General features: G+C 40.5%; 1 protein-coding gene across 1 annotated transcript in view; it reads left to right on the top strand.

The window, feature by feature from the left end:
- Positions 1–20,257, top strand: part of MAN2A1 (mannosidase alpha class 2A member 1) — an 88,158-nt gene that overhangs the window by 39,553 nt on the left and 28,348 nt on the right. Inside the window, exons 9-12 of the mRNA XM_020779994.3 lie at positions 4,285–4,487; positions 8,213–8,398; positions 8,660–8,774; positions 9,665–9,732. Of these exons, the coding sequence (XP_020635653.2) occupies positions 4,285–4,487; positions 8,213–8,398; positions 8,660–8,774; positions 9,665–9,732 (572 nt within the window). The remainder of the gene's footprint in view (positions 1–4,284; positions 4,488–8,212; positions 8,399–8,659; positions 8,775–9,664; positions 9,733–20,257) is intronic.

The following is a 20,257-nucleotide window of genomic DNA, read 5'->3' as shown; positions in this document are numbered from 1 at the left end:
TTATGCAGCCTACACATTGTCCCCCCCACCCCCAGCAAGCTGGGTAGTTAATTTACAGAGCTCAGAAAGATGGAAGGCAGAATCAACCCTGAGCCAGCTACCTGAGCCCATGATCAAACTCAGTTCGTGAGCAGAGTCTTCACTGAAATACTGCAGTTAACCACTATGACACTAAAGCATGTTCCTAATGCACCATGAGGCTCCTAATGCATGAAACACTATTTTATTAAATTCAGGAAATGTATCTTTATCTTCATTGTATTTGTCCAGAGTGGTAGAATATACCAGATGGGCGGGATATGAATGAATGAATGAATGAATGAATGAATAAATAAATGAATGAATGAATGAATGAATGAATGAATGAATGAATGAATGAATGAATGAATGAATGAATGAATGAATGAATTTGTCATACTTGGGCCCTTAGTGGCTTAGATTGTGAATAATACTAAACAAGGATGATTTCTGTTACTGTTTCACGAACAAGGTTATTCAGTCATTACTAATGGCATTCAAAAGGTGTTTCAGTGACTATAAATGTTAGGTTCTTCTTCATGGCCTCTGTGAACATATACAATTGGGCTGTCCTTCCCCTGCGCAGGATCTCTTGGAAGTTTCTAGAGCGTAAAGACATGATTAGTAGGACGTTCCTGTGTGGAGTGCATGCTCCGCCTGCCAGAAGTCCCCTCAGTTCCTTTTTACACCACTTAGATTGGACCTATTTCAGAACGTTAGAGCAATTGTACTATTGTTGAGATTTTTGATCATTTAGATCCTTTATTTTTTAATCATCTTTCTTTGGATGTTTTCCCCCTGTGAGTTATCTCTTTTCCCCTTTCAGCTGACTAGTTTTCAGTCTTCATGCAGTATTTCCTCCCCCCCCTTCTCCATTCTCTTTCCCCACCTTTTATGGCCCCTCCCGGGCCCTTCAAACGGTAAGATCCCGCTTACTGATGGACATGACCGTTGCCTTTTTTGTCTCAGGGAACAACATCAAACACCCTCCTGTCCCAAGTGTTAAAAGCTTACAAAACCTGCCTTAAAACTACAACCTCAAAGGCTCCGCTCTTACCTCTGGGAAAAAAAATCTTTATATCTGGTTCCCATGGATCCGCCGATGTCTCCAACTCCTAAACGTTGTGAAATTCCTCACCCGATATTGAGCCCGACGAATCCTTCGCCTCGGCAAAAGGACCATTTGAAATTGACTTTGACGTCCGCGTCGAAGGCCCCAACCCGTCCTGATGACTCTTCTAAGAAAAAGAAAGATAAACCTCAAAAGACAAAAAAAACCCAACAAAAAACCCACAAAAAAACCAATGAAATCGACCCGTATTGATCCACCTCAATCAGTATTACCGTCACCGATCCTTGAGGAGTTGTCTAGAGATGATCAAACTTTGGCATTGGCTCAGGCTGCTACTTCTGTTGCCAGCCTTTCACCGAGTACTGGCCCAGCTTTGGCTGTTGTTCATTCCAGCTCAGGCTCGGCCCATTCAAGCCCTACATCTTTAGGGCAGATGATACCTATTCTAGTCTCTGGATCTGCATCATCTCACCAGTCTCCTAGAAAACATTGAGCAAAGAGACGACACCTGTCGCCAGTCCAGTATGACCCATCACACAGGGAATATTATTACTATCCTGAACCATCTCAGTACCAACTTAGATATGAACAGAGGGATTCATACCATCGTTATGACCCCTATTACCCTGACAACTTGGTTGAGCATGCATATTATGATGATCCTAAAAGGGTGAGATATATTTATCCATCTCAACATTCATCGTCTGCTTCGCCTTCACCACTGGGACACCAACATCGTCCTTCTACTACGTACCAGACATCGACATACCACATGTCGATCCTCACCAAATCAGCTCTCAAACGCACTCTTCTCCCACCTGTCCAAGAACACTCTCAATCCAAATGAGTGAGGCAATCCTCCAAACAATCTCAACACCAAACCTATCTGAGTTACTACCACTTATAAGGGTCCTCCCCCTCCTTCTACCGACACTGAACAATGTACTACTCCACAGTTACCACCTACCTTGGTATCGACGACTAAACCTCCACAGCAATCACCATCTTCAGACTCTTCTTGTTCCATTCCAGATTCCAACTCTGATGTTTCTCAAGAATCTCCCTCTAATCTACCTACCCCTTCTTCTGATGTCACTGAGAATCACCCACCTTCCCCATCAGAAGATTTTACCTCCTACTCTCAACTAGTGTTACGAATGGCAAAATCCTTACAATTAGACATAGAAGAATCACCACCTCAAAGACAAGATCTGGTCTTTGACGACCTTAATTAGGACAAGACGCCACTTGTCAGTTTGACATTCATCCCTGTTATCCTTGAATTGGTGAAAGAATCATGGGACAAACCCCCTTCCTCACTACAAATCTTGAGGCATGTAGAGAATTATTATAAAACCCATGGTCCTGATACCACGTTTCTCTCTAAACATCCTACACCGAACTCGATCAATGTCTAATCCAATCAGTTCAGAGCATGTAATACATCCTCTGTAGCCCCTACTAACCAAGAGGGGAGAAAACTTGATATCTTAGGCAGACACCTATGTTCTCTTACATCCTTCCTTATAAGGGTTGCAAACTACCAAGCCTCACTGGGCGCCTACCATCGCCAACTGTGGAACAAAATTCTACCCATACTCCAAGCAGCTCCTGACATTCCAAGACAGAATCCCCAAACATCCACGCTGAGGCTACAACTCTGGCTAAACAACAATAAATTGTTTCTCACCATACCGCAGATGCCGCTTCTAAGACTATGTCAACTTCTATCACCCTAAAATGACATGCCTGGCTGAGATCTGCCAGCATCTCAGATGATACCAAATCACAAATTGAAGACCTCTCTTCAATCATGGTACCTATCATTATTCTATCCCATGATAGACCATCCATCCAAACGCCTCACAGTAACACCTGAGCTCGCCTGTCAACTCACTGGTAGACATCTCTTCCTCACTTGCTCATCAACAGACCCTTCCAACCACTACAACTCATGATACAGGTCACCACCAATGCTAGCCCCTCGGAATGGGGAGCCCATTATCAACATCACAAAATCCATGGCCTATGGAAAACAAGAGAGAAATTATTACATATCAACCACCTCAAACTTTTAGCGATCATCAAGGCCTTTCACGCCTTTTTACCTCTCATTGCAGAACAAGCCGTACATCTCGCTATAGATAATACGACAGCTCTTTACTATATAAAGAAGCAAGGAAGCACCCACCTTAATTAGCCATTAATTCTATCTACTTTATTTCTGTCTCCTTCTAAACCTATTGAACGCATGCGCCATATGCTTGATGTAAGACGCTCCTTGGCCTTCTACATTGATAGGACTAAATCATTCAGAAAATCACCAAGACTTTTTCTATGTTTTCATGGCCTCCATAAGGGTGCTCCCGCTTCGCCTCAAAATATGTCTCGATGGATTGTTCAAACCATTTCATTGGCCCACAAGCCAGCAGGCAAAACACTGCCTGAACACTTTAAGGCTCATTCTATCACAGCGCTGTCAACTTCTACTGCCTTCCAGCGGGGAATAGATCTTCCTCACATCTGCTGCATGGTCTACTCCATTGGCCTTCATGAGACATTACCGTATTGATGTCTGGGCAAAAAATGATGCTGCTTTTGACAGAGCAGTTTTGACCTCAGTTTTACCGTGACGTCCCACCATGTGGTAAGTGAGCTTGTCAGTCACCAATTGTGTGCATTCACAGAGGCCATGAAGAAGAAAGAGAGGTTACCTACCTGTAACCATGGTTCTTCTAGTGGTCCTCTGTGAATCCACACATCCCGCCTGCCTCTCCTCGGCCCGTCACATTGTCTTTTTTTAATATAGTTCTTTGACAGTGGTGGACTCTTACAGGAACTGAGGGGACGTCTGGTGGGCGAAGCATGCACTCCACGGGGAAACGTCCTACTAATCACATGTCTTTAAGCTCTAGAAACCTCTGAGAGGTCCTGCGCAGGTGCAGGACAACCCAATTGTGTGGGTTCACAGAGGGCCACTAGAAGAACCATGGTAACCTCTCTACTCTCTGTAGTGTGAGACAGGGCAGAGGGATATAGAGAAGGAAATTTCTGTTTTAAACATTCTCCCATTAGTATATTGCAGTATCATACATGACAATTTATGATATGTGAAAACAACCTGAACAAGCTCTTCCCCATCTCATCCACTTTCTTTAAGGGCTTACAGGAAACAAACTTCTGCTTTGTTTCAGGCTCAGTTCGGGACTTTGTCAGATTATTTTGCCGCACTACGTAAAGCTAGTGATTTGGATGAAAAGAAGAGCAATTCAGCATTCCCTGTTCTTAGTGGAGATTTCTTCACATATGCCGACAGAGATCATCATTACTGGAGTGGGTATTTTACATCACGGCCCTTTTACAAGCGTCTAGATAGGATTTTAGAGTCATATTTAAGGTAAGTAGTATTTGTTTGAATATCCGTGCTCTGAAATGTGTTAAGATTCATGTAACAAATGCTTCCAAAATGATAGTCCTGCCTTTCAATGTGGGTAGAATCTGCTAGCATATTTCTATGTGCTAAAAAAGTAATAGATTTTGAATTTTAATGGAACATCTGTTGATTATCATTACGTACAGCAGAGTCTTCTAGAATACCATTATATTTAACACAGTAAATAGCATTGGAATGCTTTCTGTCAACAGTGTTTTCTTAATTTTATTCAAGTTTTGGCTGAAACAGGTAAGGCCCGTAGCAATATCTTCCAATCTTGAGTGCTTCCTTCTCTGCCTTCCCAAGATTTGTAAAAACTTTTCAGCTCAAAGAAGTTTTGTACATTTGCAAACCGAGATGGCTTTCAAAAGTCTGTTTGAGACCCCCTTCATATGTATTATTATGATCATCATTATCTGTTGATGATCTTTATGGTGACCCTTTTCAGGATTTTCCAGGTAGAGAATGCACAGAAGTGGTTTACCGTTCTCTTCTTCTGGGAGTGTCCTGGGACTGTGCAGCTTGCCCAAGGCCACACAGGTTGGCTCTGCTTATAGGAGGTGTAATGGAGAATTGAACTCCCAATATCTGGCTCTGCAGCCAGAAACCTAAGCTGCTGATCTATCCAGCCAGCTGCTTCATAAGTATGAAGGGTGCCAATTTGATTATATGAATGCCAGCACTGGGTGAATTGAAGCTACTATTAATATTTTATTTAATTTATTGATTGATTGATTTGATTTTTATACTGCCCATCTGGAGAAATCCACTCTGGGCGGTTTACAATCAAACACAGATAGGATTAAAACAAACAGTAAAAATAAAACAAAAATAATATATGAAAATCCAAGATGGAAAAGACGAGCGTAGGAGCCTAAGTACTAGCTGGTGGGAAGGCCTGCCAAAAGAACCAGGTCTTCAATTTACTTTTGAAAGCTCCCAGTGAGGGGTCCAGGCGAATCTCCGTGGGCAATGTGTTCCAAAGGCGAGGGGACACTGTCGAGAAGGCCCGTTTAGTTTTTTCCTTTCGGGCCTCTCTTGAGATTAGGCCCCTCAGCCATGCAGCCTGGCTAGAATGGGTGATACGGGTAGATCTAGGTGGGAGGAGGCGCTCTGCCAGGTATTGAGGTCCTAAGCCATTTAGGGCTTTATATGTAATTGTAAGTACCTTGAAGTCAATGTAGAAGTGGATAGGTAACCAGTGTAAGGCGGCCAGAGTGGGGGAAATATGATGGAAACTTTTCACCCCAGTTAGTGACCTGGCTGCAGTATTCTGGACCATTTGAAGCTTCCGCATCGATCTCAAAGGAAGCTCCATGTAGAGAGCATTACAGTAGTCTAATCTCAAGACTACAAGCACATGGACAAGCGTGGTGAGCAACTCAACGTCAAGATAGGAACGCAGCTGGGCAATCCGCCATAGATGTAAATGGGCAGAGCAAACCACAGATGCTACCTGGGTCTTCATGGTAAGCGCTGAGTCAAGATGAACCCCCAGACTGCAAACCACACTCTTTGTGGTGAGGGTCACCCCCCTCCAGAAGAGAGGGAGTTTCCCAAAGCACTCATGCTGGGATCACCCACCCTCAAGACCTCCGTCTTGTCCGGATTCAACCTCAGTCCATTCAGTTGCATCCATTGCAGAATGACCCCCAGGCAGCACTCAAGAGATGTAATGGCATCCACTGCAGATGGAAAAAAGGAGATGTAGAGCTGAGTGTCATCAGCATACTGGTGACATGATGCTCCACACCCCTGGATTACTCCACCCAGAGGCCCCATATAGATATTAATCAGCATCGGGGAGATGATCGAACCCTGCAGAACCCCACAATTGAGGAACCATGGGTCCAATACATCCTCCCCAATCTGTACTCTCTGGGGACGACCCTCTAAGAAGGACCAGAGTCAAGCAAAAGCAGGACCACCGATCCCTAACTTGGAGAGCTTCCCCAGGAGGATACTGTGGTCGATGGTGTCAAAGGTGGGTGAGATGTCAAGGAGAACCAACAAGGACATTTTGCCACTATTGGACTCCCTCAATAGGTCATCCAACAGGGTGACCAATGCCATTTCCATGCTGTGACGCAGCCTGAAGCCCAACTGAAATATATCCAGAGCATTGGTTTCATCCAATAGGGCCTGAAGCTGGTCGGCTACCACCCTCTCTACTACTTTGCTAAGAAAAGAAACATTGGCAATGGGCCTATAATTGCCAGTACTCTCCACTGCCAAGTTCAGCGTCTTCCTAATGGGCCTAATGAGTGTCTCCTTGAGGGCAAAAGGAACCGTGCCCTCCTGGAGAGGCCCATTAATTATTGCAGTAGCCCATTCAGTTGTCACAGACCTGGCTGCTTTGATTAGCCAGGTTGAGATAACTAGGGCCCTGCAATAGAATGTTGCAGTTTGTTATGTTTCTTGTACCAGGACAACTGAGGTCCACTGCCTTCCCTTCCTCCCTTCCCCAGTTAGGATTATGTGCCAACTGAGCATATTCAGTTTGCACTGGAGTGACACCTGAGATGCATATCCAAATCTAGCTGCAGTATAGTCTTGATTTTTTTTTTTACGTTGTTTCATGAAGCACCACTCACTTCTGACCTTGGCTGGCATTCAAAATATCTTTTCAAGGTGAAGTAGGAAGGCACCTGTCAATACAATGAAACAGTTATTTCTATTATATCAGTGTCTCTTTTAATATCAATATATTTTCCTCAGCCTTTCTTTCTCAGCCACTCCACGCTGTTCCTTCCCAACTGAGATCCATGTTCACAGAGCACACTCAGGCTACATTGCCTTAACGTGTATTATGTACACATGTTTTTCTGCGCTGATAATGCTTTTATGCTTTCTCTCTTGCTGTTGTCAGCTCCTAATCTTTGCCTCGTGCCACCACTGTGCCATTTCTCCATTCAAAAAAAGCAGCGCAGAGCTATTCCATTCTGCTATTTGGGCCTCCAGAAAGTGGCAGGCAGAGGTGCCTTTCTTTCTTTTCCTTAAAAAAAAAGAGAACCTTCCTGGTAACCCTATCTGTATCCCCAAAGTGAAGATTCTGGGACAGCCCCCTAACCATCACTGCTTCTCTGAGCGAGAAAGGATAGTGTGGAGCAAACATGTGTTGGGGTACATATTAGTGATGACGACCTGTTGTCCTCCAGATATCCTTGAACTGCATTCTTCATCATCCTTGGCTGTTAGCCCTTCTGGTCAGGACTGCAGAGAGGATACTGCTTAGTTTAGCATCATGCTTTGTGGGGATGAGTGGGAATTATTTCTTGATGGCCTTACATCACAAGTAGGTAAACTGTGGCATACAGGCAACATTCCACCCTCACAGACCAAGTGCAAGCCCCCAACATTGCCTCATGTTTTCATTTTTTTTTTTAAAAAAATTGCCATTCCTGCCCATCCAGAGACATTTGGGCTCAGGAAGATCTGTTTTCCGAAACTAGAAATAACTCAAGAATGTCCTGGTGCATTTCCCTAAAATAAAACAGTACAGCTCTCTAGGAGAGAATTTTGAGTATTTCACCGTGTGTGTGTGTTCTGGTTGAAATATGCAGTAGTATGTTCAAATGTTTATTTTTTTTCCAATAAAAGTATAGGATTCTGCAACTTCTACATAAAATGAGGTTGACTTACTAAATACATTATTGTAATTAAGTGATAAAATGTCCCCTTTATTTCAGGGCTGCAGAAATTCTGTATTCTTTGGCCTTGGTGCAGACCAAAAAGTTTGAGAAAATGAAAGTATTTCCATCAGTAGACCATTACAAATTATTGACAGAGGCCAGGAGAAACCTAGGACTTTTTCAACATCATGATGCAATCACAGGGACAGCTAAAGATTGGGTAGTTGTTGATTATGGTACCAGGTGAGTGTTGCAGTTATGTTGAACCTCTGTACATTTCTTGTTTTAAGACTGTATCTTACTTCTGGGTTTTCATTTTTGGACACACTGGTATAAGATTTTGGCTTGTATTTTTCTCTTGCTTGTCTTATGTTTAAGCCACCTGATTAATAGCTCCATGTTAGCCAAAATTTAGTAATTTCGCTCTTTTCCCCCTCAAGTCCTTTAAGATAAAGAATGCTTAAGTTAAGCCTTCCAGAGCTGCAGTATTTATTTTATTCACAGGCTTTTCCATTCGTTAATGAACTTGAAGAAAATCATCACTGATTCTGCTCACATTCTTATTCTAAAGGACCAAGAAATGTATAGTTACAACCCATCAACACCATTCCTTACAATGGTGAGTTTCTGGAAACAGTTCTCATGACTGGTGGCTTATTTTCAGAAATACAGCCACAATTGGTGATGTGGTCAGTCATGTTAGGTTCTTGACAGGAGGCGGCTGGAAATACTTTATAAAGAGTGATCCTTAAACCTGGACTGGCCCTTTAATGACACTAGGCCAAGTTGACCATATTTATGTGCGATACTTGCTTGAAGACTATATTCATCCTTGGGAGGAAGAATATGCGTATAAAAAGCCTTTTTCTGAATCAAAAGTAGCTCACTGAACATTGCATAAGCCTAAATATGCTTGCAGAGAGTAAGACAAAAGTCCCCAATTTTCTTAGATTGGTGGATACATTTTAGTATTGAGAAAGTACTTGTGGACCTTATTCCAAAATGACTGCAGTGATTGATTCAACCAAACACAAAATACTCATTCCAGCGAAGGCAAACTGTTGAAGTGAACAGACAGCCTTCCAAGGAACTGAGTACTGTGAAGCTGAGCTCCCGAACATACAGTAGTACCTCTCAATTGAACATTTCACAGCATTGGAAATGGCTGAGATTAAAGAACAGGTAACTTGATCACTCTGGGAAATGGAAATATGCACCTTGTGCTTGTATGTGCACAAAGCAGAAGAAAAATTCACCAATTCCAGAATCCGTAGCAATAGCACCCAACGCAAGCCACTTTCCTGGTAACAATACACAACATAGCAACTCCATGCAGAAAATGCACACACAACACAGATATATGCATACATGCAAAGGAGCACATGCTGCTGAATTTGGCAGGCTTAACTGTCATGTATGGGGATAGTATTGTGTCCTGGGTGGATTTTAAAATGAATGTTTGTTTCCTGATGTTTAAAACAAATTTCTGCAAATTTCCCCCATTGATAGGATGATGCCCAGTCATCACAAGACTCTTTGCCACACAAGACTGTCCTGCAATTGAGTAGCCAACCAAGGTAAATACTTTGCTGCTTAATATTTGAAAATATCATTAAAAATTGGAAGATAAACAGATATTTTGTACATAATCTGATTCAAAGTGATAGCAAATAACTTGCAAAAAAGTACAAAGAAAAAGCAACATGGTTTGGTTTTCTGTAGTGGGAAACATGGTGTGGGGGCTGTATATAGTTCTTGATGTAATTCAGCATGGCTTTAAGGATGCTGTGGATTCACTCTTGCTCTCCAGAGCAGCCCTCTAAGAATTGCTTCTCTTTCTCTCTCTCTCTCTCTGCATGGGTGAATGACAGAGGGATTGAGAGAGAAAAGGTGGCACAGATGCACAGAGGAAAGATGTTGTGGAATCCTGCAGCACTGTGCTCTCCCTTCTGCATCTGGGAATGTGGCCCTCAGCAGGAAAAAAAAAACCTTGTTATCTCTGATGATTAATAAACAAGCCTTGAATATCAAATAATGCTGCTTGAATATAGAAAAGATGTACAGTATTTATAACGAAGGTATAAACTGGATTGGATCTAGAGCTGTGCAGAACTAGCAAAATGTGAGGGATGATTCTCTTAAGTGGTAGAAGGGAGGTACTGGTTGCCAGATTCTCATTCCCTGGGCAATCTCCGGGGAACCTTCTGGAACAGAATGTGAGGAGGCGCTGAGGACTCCACAGAGAAGGAAGATCCCGGTTTCTTCCCTCTGTTAGCAGACGTAACACTTCCATTGCTGATGGCTCAATTCTGGATCCAACCCATCGTTATATTTTTAGCTTTAATTTTGAAATTGTGAGGTTTAATAGTAGGCTGCTGTTTTGAATACATCCTGGTGGAACGTTGAGTATAAATATAATAATCATTTTGTAGTTGGTGGGTAGTATTGTCTTCAGTTTATGAGATAGCAAAATATTTTATGTATTTGTTTTTCATAAATGACCTAGAGTTAAATTATGTGTTGGAAATATCCTTAAAATTTGATGCATATGCTTTATTTGTCAATAATTAAGAGTGTACTATAGAGTAGTCTCTTCATTTTTTTTGCATGTATAGCAAGTTCAAAGCCAAATACATTAATGTGTGTGTGTGTGTGCGTGCGCGCACCCACCCATTCATATCAAATTTGATTCACATTTGGTAACTTTTCAATATAGAAGGATATAAATCTAGAAAATAAGTAAGTACCACTTCATCTGCAAACATATGCTCTGAAAAGCTGCCACAAGGAGAGACAATGAAGAAGCAAATGAAGCACTAAAAAGATAACTACTGTATGGCATAAATGCTTTTTTTATCTCTTTCGAAATCATCATACATTAGCAAGTACTTAGGGCAAGGCAAAACATCACTTATTGTTTGAAAACAAATCTGGTGCTGCTGATAGTAAGAAGTTTCTTGTCTTACTAAAGTAGTAGTAAATGGATTTCTAGAAGAATATCTTATATGCTTAAAATCTCTCTCTCTCTGTCTAACTGATTGACAATATCTCTGGCTGAGGTTTTAAGAAAAGGTGTTTCAGGACCAGTCTTTCTGTTTGATGCAGTTGCTTTTCTCTTATATTATAGCTGATTTTAAGAAGTAAAAGTCAAATTATTTCTATTATAGGTGTCTTGTTCATCTAGTAAGGTAAATGCCATTTAAGTTAACATTATGTGTAAGGTTAGACAGAAGAGCTGCTTTTGACATACAGTCATGGTCAAAAGAATATTAGCACCCTTGCAATTCTGTCAGAAAATGCAACCCTTCTCTCAGAAAATTTTTGCAGTTGCATATGTTTTGTTACTCACATGTTCATTTCTTTGGTTTGCATTGGAACAACACAAAAAAGAGAGAAGAAAAGTCAAATCTGATACAATCGCAGAAACCCAAAAATGCACTGGCCAAAATTATTGGCACCCTTAACGTAATATTTGGTAGCACCCCATCTGGAAAAAATAACAGAAATCAATCGCTTCCTGTAAGTAACCATTAATGTGTTTCTTATACCTCTCTACTGGAATTTTGGACCACTCTTCTTTTGCAAACTGCTCCAGGGCCTTCATATTTGAAGGATGGCTTCTCCCAACTGCTATTTTGAGATCTCCCCACAGGTGTTCTATGGGATTCAGATCTGGACTCATTGCTGGCCATTTCAGAACTCTCCAGCGCTTTGTTTGTAACCATTTCTGAGTGCTTTTTGAAGTGTTGTGTGGTTCAGGTCATTGTCCTGCTGGAAGACCCATGACCTCTGGTGGAGACGTAGCTTTCTGACACTAGCCACTACTTTGTGCCCCAAAATTCTTTGGTAATCATCAGATTTCAGGATACTGTTCACACAGTCAAGGCATCCAGTGCCAGAAGCAGCAAGGCAACCCCAAAACATCTTTGAACCTCCACCATGTTTGACTGTAGGGACTGTGTTCTTTTCTTTGAATGCCTCATTTCTTTTTCTGTAAACAGTGCCATGATGTCCTTGACCTAAAAGCTCTACTTTTGTCTCATCTGTCCACAGCACGTTCTCCCAGAAGGATTGTGATTTGTCACATAAGTTTTTGTATGCTCCAGTCTTGCTTTTTTATTATGCCTTTGTGTCAGCAGTGGTGTCCTCCTGGGTCTCCTACCGTAGCATCCCATTTCATTTAGATGGTGATGGATAGTGGGAACTGACACAGTTATACCCTGTGTCTGCAGATCAGCTTGAATTTGTTGGGAAGTTAATCTGGGTTCTGTATCCACCATTCGAACAACCCTTCATTGTAATTTTTCAGTAATCTTGCTCTTCCGTCCACGTCCAGGAAGGTTAGCTACAGTGGCATGGGCTATAAATCTCTTGATGATATTGCGCACAGTGGACACAGGGACATTAAGATCTCTGGAGATGGGCTTGTAGCCTTAGGATTGTCAATGTTTTTCCACAGTTGTTTTCTCTCAAATCCACAGACAACTCTTTACACTTCATTCTTTTCTCCATGCTCAGGGTCACACACAAAGGTTGAGTTAACTTTTCTCCATCTTAACTGGTTACACTTGTGATTACTATATTGCCCACACCTGTTACTTGTGACAGGTGTGTCTAAATACAAATTAAAGGAGCACCACATGCTTGAAAAGCAATTATTTCTTACAATTTAGACAGGTTGCCAATAATTTTGGCCAGTGCATTTTGGGGTTTCTGTGTGGGATTGTATCAGATTTGACTTTTCTTCTCTCTTTTTATGTGTTGTTCCAAAGCAAACTGAAGAAAGGAACATGTGAGTACCAAAACATTTGCAACTGCAACAGTTTTCTGAGAGAAGGGTTGCATTTTCTGACAGAATCACAAGGGTGCCAATATTTTTGGCCATGACTGTAATCTTGAAACTTAATAATTACTTGATTGCCTGTAATAAAATTTCAAACCAGGGATCACCATTGTTACCAGAAAGGCTACCAGCAGAACAGATAAAGACATAGGACCAGTATCTATAGTGCTGTCCTGCATTTAACACACTTGTATTCTTGGCAACTTTTCTTAATTGAGGAACTAAAGTTGGGATCTGTGCACAGCTTATACTGATACTGTCCTCTTAGAATTTGTAGCTTGCAGAACAATGCAGGACTGATTCTATACATCTCATTTCTATTCTACAGAAGTTCTGCTTATGGCTGTCTTGTGTGGATCAGCCTGGGCTGAGGCACTTTTATAAAGCTTCATCTGAGAGAGCAGTCACTACAGCTCCAGTGTCTTTCTCAGTAGAAGAGAAGGAGAAAGAGGAGGATAGGAATAACTACTGTCTTAGCTTTTGAGGAATGAATACATTGTTCTCTTTATGATCAACAACTCCTAAAATAATTTTGAAGAAGCCCCATAGGCTACAGATTAGAATCTATTTATGAAAGAATTTGAAGTTGTGGATTATGACCATGTTCTCTGTATGGTTAGTTCCAAAAAATAAAAATTTTGAACTTTCCTGTCTTAACAGGTTTGTCCTAGTAAAGATACACAAGCTGTGGGGGCTTTCTAGCTATAGGTGGTATTATAAACACAGTTAAATCTAGTTCTGAACCAGATGGTGCAGTATTTCTCTTTCCACATCTGTTCAAACTGAGATGCTGAATAAACCCATGGTCTCAATATTTGCGGTAAATAAGTGTAGGCTTTGGTTCTTCTATCACACTATCATAATCATAAAGATTAGTGATGTATTTGGGGCCACTGGCAATCTTATGCCAATTTTTAAAAAGTGATGGGGGAATGTATTATAGGTGGCTATTGAGCATGGAGATTCTATAAGCCTTTTTCCTTCTAGATTTAACTTTTGCTCTGAGCTTTTGCCTGGCCATTATAAAATTCAGGAGAGCATTTAATTTTGTTGAAGCCATCATATGTAAGTGTTGTGTAAATATAAAATCCAAAAATGTTTCACACTTTTTTTCCAGTATTCTCTGCCAGTCTTTGAAGTTAGTATAATCAGCAACATTGCACTATATTACAGATGTGAAGTGGCAAGTGAATAGATTATTTGTGGCTATCTTTTGCATTCATGGCAGAGCTAAGAATGGGGCCAGGAACTTTGATCCCGTAATACATGCTTTTGGCCACTCTGGTATGATGAATGAATGTGGGTATAGGTGAAAGAGGATAAAATTCATTCTATTCCATGCTTGACTCTTCCTATCTTTATTTCAGTGAGACATCTTCTGGCGCTTGTTTTGTTACTATTTCCAGATGTCTGTGGTCTGTTACTGGCTGTTCACGGGCTTGTTATGATTTTGCAAAGGAAGCTTTTTCTGTTGAATTCATTTAACATCTTACTCTTTCTCAGACTTGCATGCTTGTCTTTAGTTATTTTGCTGACATTAACCAGGGGTATTCTTAGTAAAGACTGTACTGCACTGGAACCAAGATATTTGACATTTTTGTAACAGAGCTATTTGAACATCCGTGGACCACCTCTCAGCAGGAATGCTTTTCCACTGGTTGGTTCATCAGCAATCTAAGAGTTAGAATGAACAGTAAAGGTTCTGTGCTTCTAGACAACACAGAGTTGTTGAGGGTGGTTTAAAAAAGAAAATGCAGGTTTCTCCTAAAGGATTTTTCCAAACTAGGAGAATGAGCATTAAAATAACAATTGCAATTCTATCCAGTCACATATTGGGGGAGGTGGGGGAGAACCTTAGCTTCTTGTATACAGTGATGGGATGTGACTGGCAGTGACTGACCACGAGACCTTCACGTTGTGGTGGTATCCTGATTAAATATATGCTTGCAGTGACCACTAGCTGTGATAACTATCTATTGCTGCAGAGACAACATGCCTCTGTATGTCATTTCTGCAGAATACTAGAAGACAGTGTGTTCATGTCCTGCTTCTGAGCTTTTCCGAGGCATCTAATTGGTCATCATGTGGTCAGAAAACAGAAGTAGTTAGATCTTTGTTCTGATCCAACAAAAGTTTTCTCATGTTTTTGACTTCTGGCATTTCTGTGTTTTTCTGTGGATTTTTGTGAATGTTTTGTTTGTATTGGTTTTTAGAGTATCAGTATATTCCCAAGGTAACATTGGATATGGAACTGAACTTCAGTTCATTGCCACTTGTTCCCATTTTTAGTATCCTCACATTGTGACACTGCAGTGGTATCCCTGCACATCACTATGACCATGAGATCATGCTGAAGAATCCACCATACTCTCACTGCCCACACTCACTAGTGAATGGAGTGATTTCTTCTTTCACTGGTGAGGTAGGAGCTCCCCTCCCCTCAGCCTATTTCCCTGTGAGAGGCCACACAGGTGGGCAACAAGGTTTCTATTGGTAAGGCTATACTTCTCCAACCATTTTTTCAGCAGTGCATGCCCCCCCCCATGAATAGACAAATACAGTAATTCCAATTACTTGCATAGCAGGAAAATGTTCTTTCTTCTTCTCTGTCTGTTTACTTTCTGTGTATTGCTGTTCATTTGATCTCTCTTTTTTTTCCGTCCCTTTCTCCCTCCCAAACTCTCCTTTCCCAGGACTTCCAGAGGATATTCTTTCTTGCTTTGCCCTCTGGAATGTCCTTCCCTCCATCATAAAGTGGGGAGAGATGTACCCGACACCCAACCCAGCCCAGCATGTTAACAGCATGGCACTTAAGTATTCTGCTGGTCTCCTGTAGACTCTCAGCAAATAGAATGTCTTTTAAAATCCAGGAAATCTTCCTGTCATGGTGCAAAATAGATGAAAGTGGGAAGTTTCAGGACACTTCAGATTTTTTAAACAGATGGAACTACTGATGTATTGAGCATTGATATCCTAAAGAGAGACTAAACACTGCTGAGTTAAAGCTGAAGTGTTCTTCTTTCTTCAGGTCTATTGGTTCCTGAAAGGGATGGCACTACTAAGCCTTTTATATTTTTCATTTTTTGAACTAGAATTGGGTTCAGGTTGGTAGGCCTCATGCGTGCTTCATTTGAGTCTGTGGGGGGCAGTTTTCCTCCAATTTCTCACTTGAAGAATGAGATTCCTAGTGGCAACTGTACCACTAGCTTGTGAAGTTAGAGCTGAATATCAAAAGGATTTCGTAGCTGGGAGCCTTATTTAACCACCACCTGTGTGTGTTTAATGATGGCAAAATGCTAATCCTTCATATATTCCTGTGGCTTTTCATGAACCCTAATAATGGGAGTGCTCCTATCCTTCAGCCCCAAACCTACACTCTACCAGGAAGAGAACTGACTCTTGTTGCATGATATGCAGGTCCTCCGTTTTTATTAAAATTGTCAAGCACAATTTTAGGCTTCTGAATGTCCATTTGTGTCCTTTCAAAATATATCTATGGTCAAGAATATGGTTTTGTCAGACTGTAGATTGCATCATGACCAATCATTGGCTGTAATGGCTTTAACTGATGAGTGCAGCAACATGTTGGGGACCAGAGAGTCTCTAACCATAATTTAAATACTTAACTGTAATTGATATTTGTAGGCCTGCTTTGTTTAGAAATGAAATGGGAATTCTAGGAACAATATGTGATGTTTCCCTTTAACTTATATAAATTGTCTTACAAATTTTAATGTGAAGTAATGCTTATATTAGAGAAAATTTTGTACAGTAGTGCTACTTCAATTTACTTTTGCCGTTAACAATATAGTCATCTAGCATTGCCCTAGAACTTATCTGTGAAATCTTCAAATATCTAAAGGAATTCAACTGATTTACATATGTATTTCCTGTCAAGAGATACAGCACTATGGGATTTGAAGTGTTTATTAGACTATTAAAAATATGTCTTGACACTCAAGAGGTCAAGATATGCAAGCTTTCTAGGTTTCAGTGCAGACTTGATGCGATTTAATTTATCAGGTTGCAACTTGTATGACACATTGTCCAGGCACATATCTTATAAATTCTTGATGAGCGGATCTTTGTCATTAGAGGTAAGTAATTTTCCCTTGCAGAAAAGTTAACACCTTTGTTCCTGTCTGATTTTGGAAAATATTTTTAGGGCCTTTTCAAAAAAATCTATTGTTTTGTCTGTGTAATCAATACAGTATTTGTCATCAAGTCTTTATTAGATTGCCGCATCATTTCTTTGCACGTGTAATGTCCCCAAGATGTCATAAAGAACAGTAACAGTTTAAATGCTATAAATTCTATTTTTACTTCATTGCCCCCAGAGGTCAGGTACATGTCAGGATTGCTTCCTATTCATGGAACTACAGAGTGTGGTGGTGAGAGTCTCCTGCCAATAAGCAGTGCTTGGAAGACATTGGCATTTTGCCACTTTAATTGATGGAGTAGGCCAAGCCTCACTACTAGTTTGGAGGTAAAATTGTTCTGACTGGAAATTTTTTTCTTCAGGGTCTTTCTGGCTGATCGAAACAGGAGAGCAATTTTAAATTTTTGAAGGAGGAAATCAGTTCCAGCAGTAGACCCTGAGGCAGTGCCACAAAGAAGTGCTCTGAATGGTGAGAGCAGCGCAGCTGCCTTTATGCCTCTGAAAGAGAGGTAGTTGTTCAGTTTCTCCAAGTTCTTGTCTTAAGTCCAATTTTAATCAGGCCTTTTAGAAGGTGCCAGAACTTCCTTCAGTAAGCCTGCCTCCATGCTTGGTTTTTTTGCTTTGTTTTTTTGTTTTTGTTTTTGTGGGTTGGTTATATCCAGCAGTTGTCTTCCATATGGATGGTTGTTGTTTTGTGCCATGTAGTATAAGTGAAGTACAGTCTTTTTGTGAGTTTAGTGTTCTCACGGTTGTAGATAACTGTTATGTTAAAGATGATGCAGTGGCTGAACTCTTGTTGCTTGGTATTGATTTAAATGTATCTACTCTAGTTCCAACTTATTACACTAAAGTGGGTAGCAACTAAAGTAAGCTCATTTGAATCCATGGAACTTATGGAGAAGTTTTCTCACCAAAACTCCATAGATTCAGTGGGCCTACTCTAGTATGACTTACTATGTTACTCAATAGGTTTTCAGCCAATGTTTGACTGATAGAACTGATACATATGGTATGGCAGATTTATTTTATTGAGAGTTGTCACACACACACACACACACACACACACACACACACACACACACACACACACACACACACACACACACACACGTATGTGTAAATCATTTTGCTGAATACTGCTTCTATGCATGTTATAGCTTTTCTTCTTTCCCAGTGTGGAAATCTCAACAAGTTACAGAAGGCAAATTCTTACTTTTGGGCTTATTTTTCTTCTTTGCCTCAGATGTTACTATTTTCTTTGTTTCCCCAGTCTTGTTGTGTTGCATATTTGATTTTTAAAAAACCTCACCTTTTATTTAGATCTGTTTCACAAATGTTACTCAGTTCTTTCCTAACATTGTTTGTGCCTCTCTCAGACAGACAGTGACTTAGGGTATGATATTCCTGTGTCTTGCGCTTTCATTTCCTGCACCTCTTTAATCTCCTTGGCAAAACAGATATGAGAGACACTGACATTCAAGCAGTTTACATATTTTTTAATCAGTGAAAAGTAAGTTTCTAATTTCAGTGTGATGCAATTGTTCTAGTTCCTTTTGCAATAATGTCACATTTAAAGCCATTGTGTTAAAGGATACATCTGATAGGTACAGTTGAATTATAGAATGGCATTTCTGTTGTTTAACCCTACTATATGTTAAAATTCAGTATATTTATTTTTGATTGATTGGCCCTTGGAACATGGCCTGCCTGCTCTTTATTTGTAAAGCAGCATGTAACTAAATAGCACAAAATAACTGCATAAATAATAATGTTACCTTAAGCCTTATACAAGCTTATTTGCATTTTGTCTGTATTTAAGATGTCAGAGGTACAATGCATAAGCAACCATATATAGAAAAAAATTATTAGATTTGTCTATTGGTCTTCCTTCTGTAGGAAGATAATTTAATCTCTAATATCAAGGGTCTGGTCTGGATTTATATTAGCTTTGCTTTATTAAAATACAACACGTGCTTCACAGTCTGTTGCTCTCTGTGTAAAGGTAGAAGCCTTTGTAGTTCTGCACATGAAGATATGGGATCTGTTGTATTTTTACTTGAAAAGAAAACAAAATAGAAGGCCGTTCATGAAATTCTTCCTTAAGTAGGTTAAGATGTTTGTGTTGAGATTTTGTGTTATATTGATGATTGGCATCATGTCATTACTCATTGCAGGGGGGGGGGAGCCAGGCTGTTTAGGGCTTTATGCTGTTTAGGGCTATACAAGAATGAACTTGTATAGCAACAATCCCAGTGTTTTGTTTCCAGACTGCCAGTAAATAACCTGTTCGATCTTTGGATATACCAGGCCTCACAGCCACAGTCTCAGTGCGTAGTGCTTTCTCTCTTAGTATTGTTTCCCCTCTTTTTCCTTCCTCCTTCATAGGAGGTCAAGTCTCCTTCCAGAGTCAAAGGCAGGAAGGACTGCTGGGAAATGGAGATCAAGACTCCTACAAACCAGTGGCAATATTTGTGCTATCGTCCTTCAGTATTTCTAACTTGTTGAAGGGAAGCCCAGTCCAGAAGGCCTGGAGTACACACATTTCTGGCCCTCAAGAGCTGCTGCAGGTGATCCTTACAGGAGAAAATTTTTGTAAGGGAATTTTGAGGGGGAAGTTTAAAATTTGACAGGAGGAGGTCTAGAGAGATCACATCCCAGGGAAAGATCTGGAGCGTCTCCAACATGTAGTCAAAGCCTTTGAGTTCTAATTCCAAAATTAAAAGGAGAGACATTGCATGTAGGAAGACGTTCTTTCCCCCCTGAAAACGTCAGAATGAAGGTGTGTGCAATGTAACTTTGCCACCACTTGCTGCCATAGATGTTAATGGAACCTGAAAACATTAGGAAGTTTTGAAAACATTTGAACTTCTTGCTCATAAAATAATCAAACCGCTAGAGTTTTCTTTTTTGATGAGACTGGACATAGTATATTAGTAATTTTCAACTGTATTTGACAAGAAGGTGCAATAAGTCATTTCAAAAAATGGAATAAAAGAGCGAGTAGTAGAAATGTAAATTTTCAGAATATTTCCCCCTCCTGGACCTCTTGGAGTATTTATTAGAGTCGTTCAGGATTTCGCACATTTATAGAACATCAAGG

The sequence above is a fragment of the Pogona vitticeps genome, chromosome 2 (genome assembly GCF_051106095.1).
Source record: "Pogona vitticeps strain Pit_001003342236 chromosome 2, PviZW2.1, whole genome shotgun sequence".
Lineage (NCBI taxonomy): Eukaryota > Metazoa > Chordata > Lepidosauria > Squamata > Agamidae > Pogona > Pogona vitticeps.
Note: the sequence above shows the minus strand (reverse complement) of the source record. Positions and strands in the feature narration are given on the sequence as shown.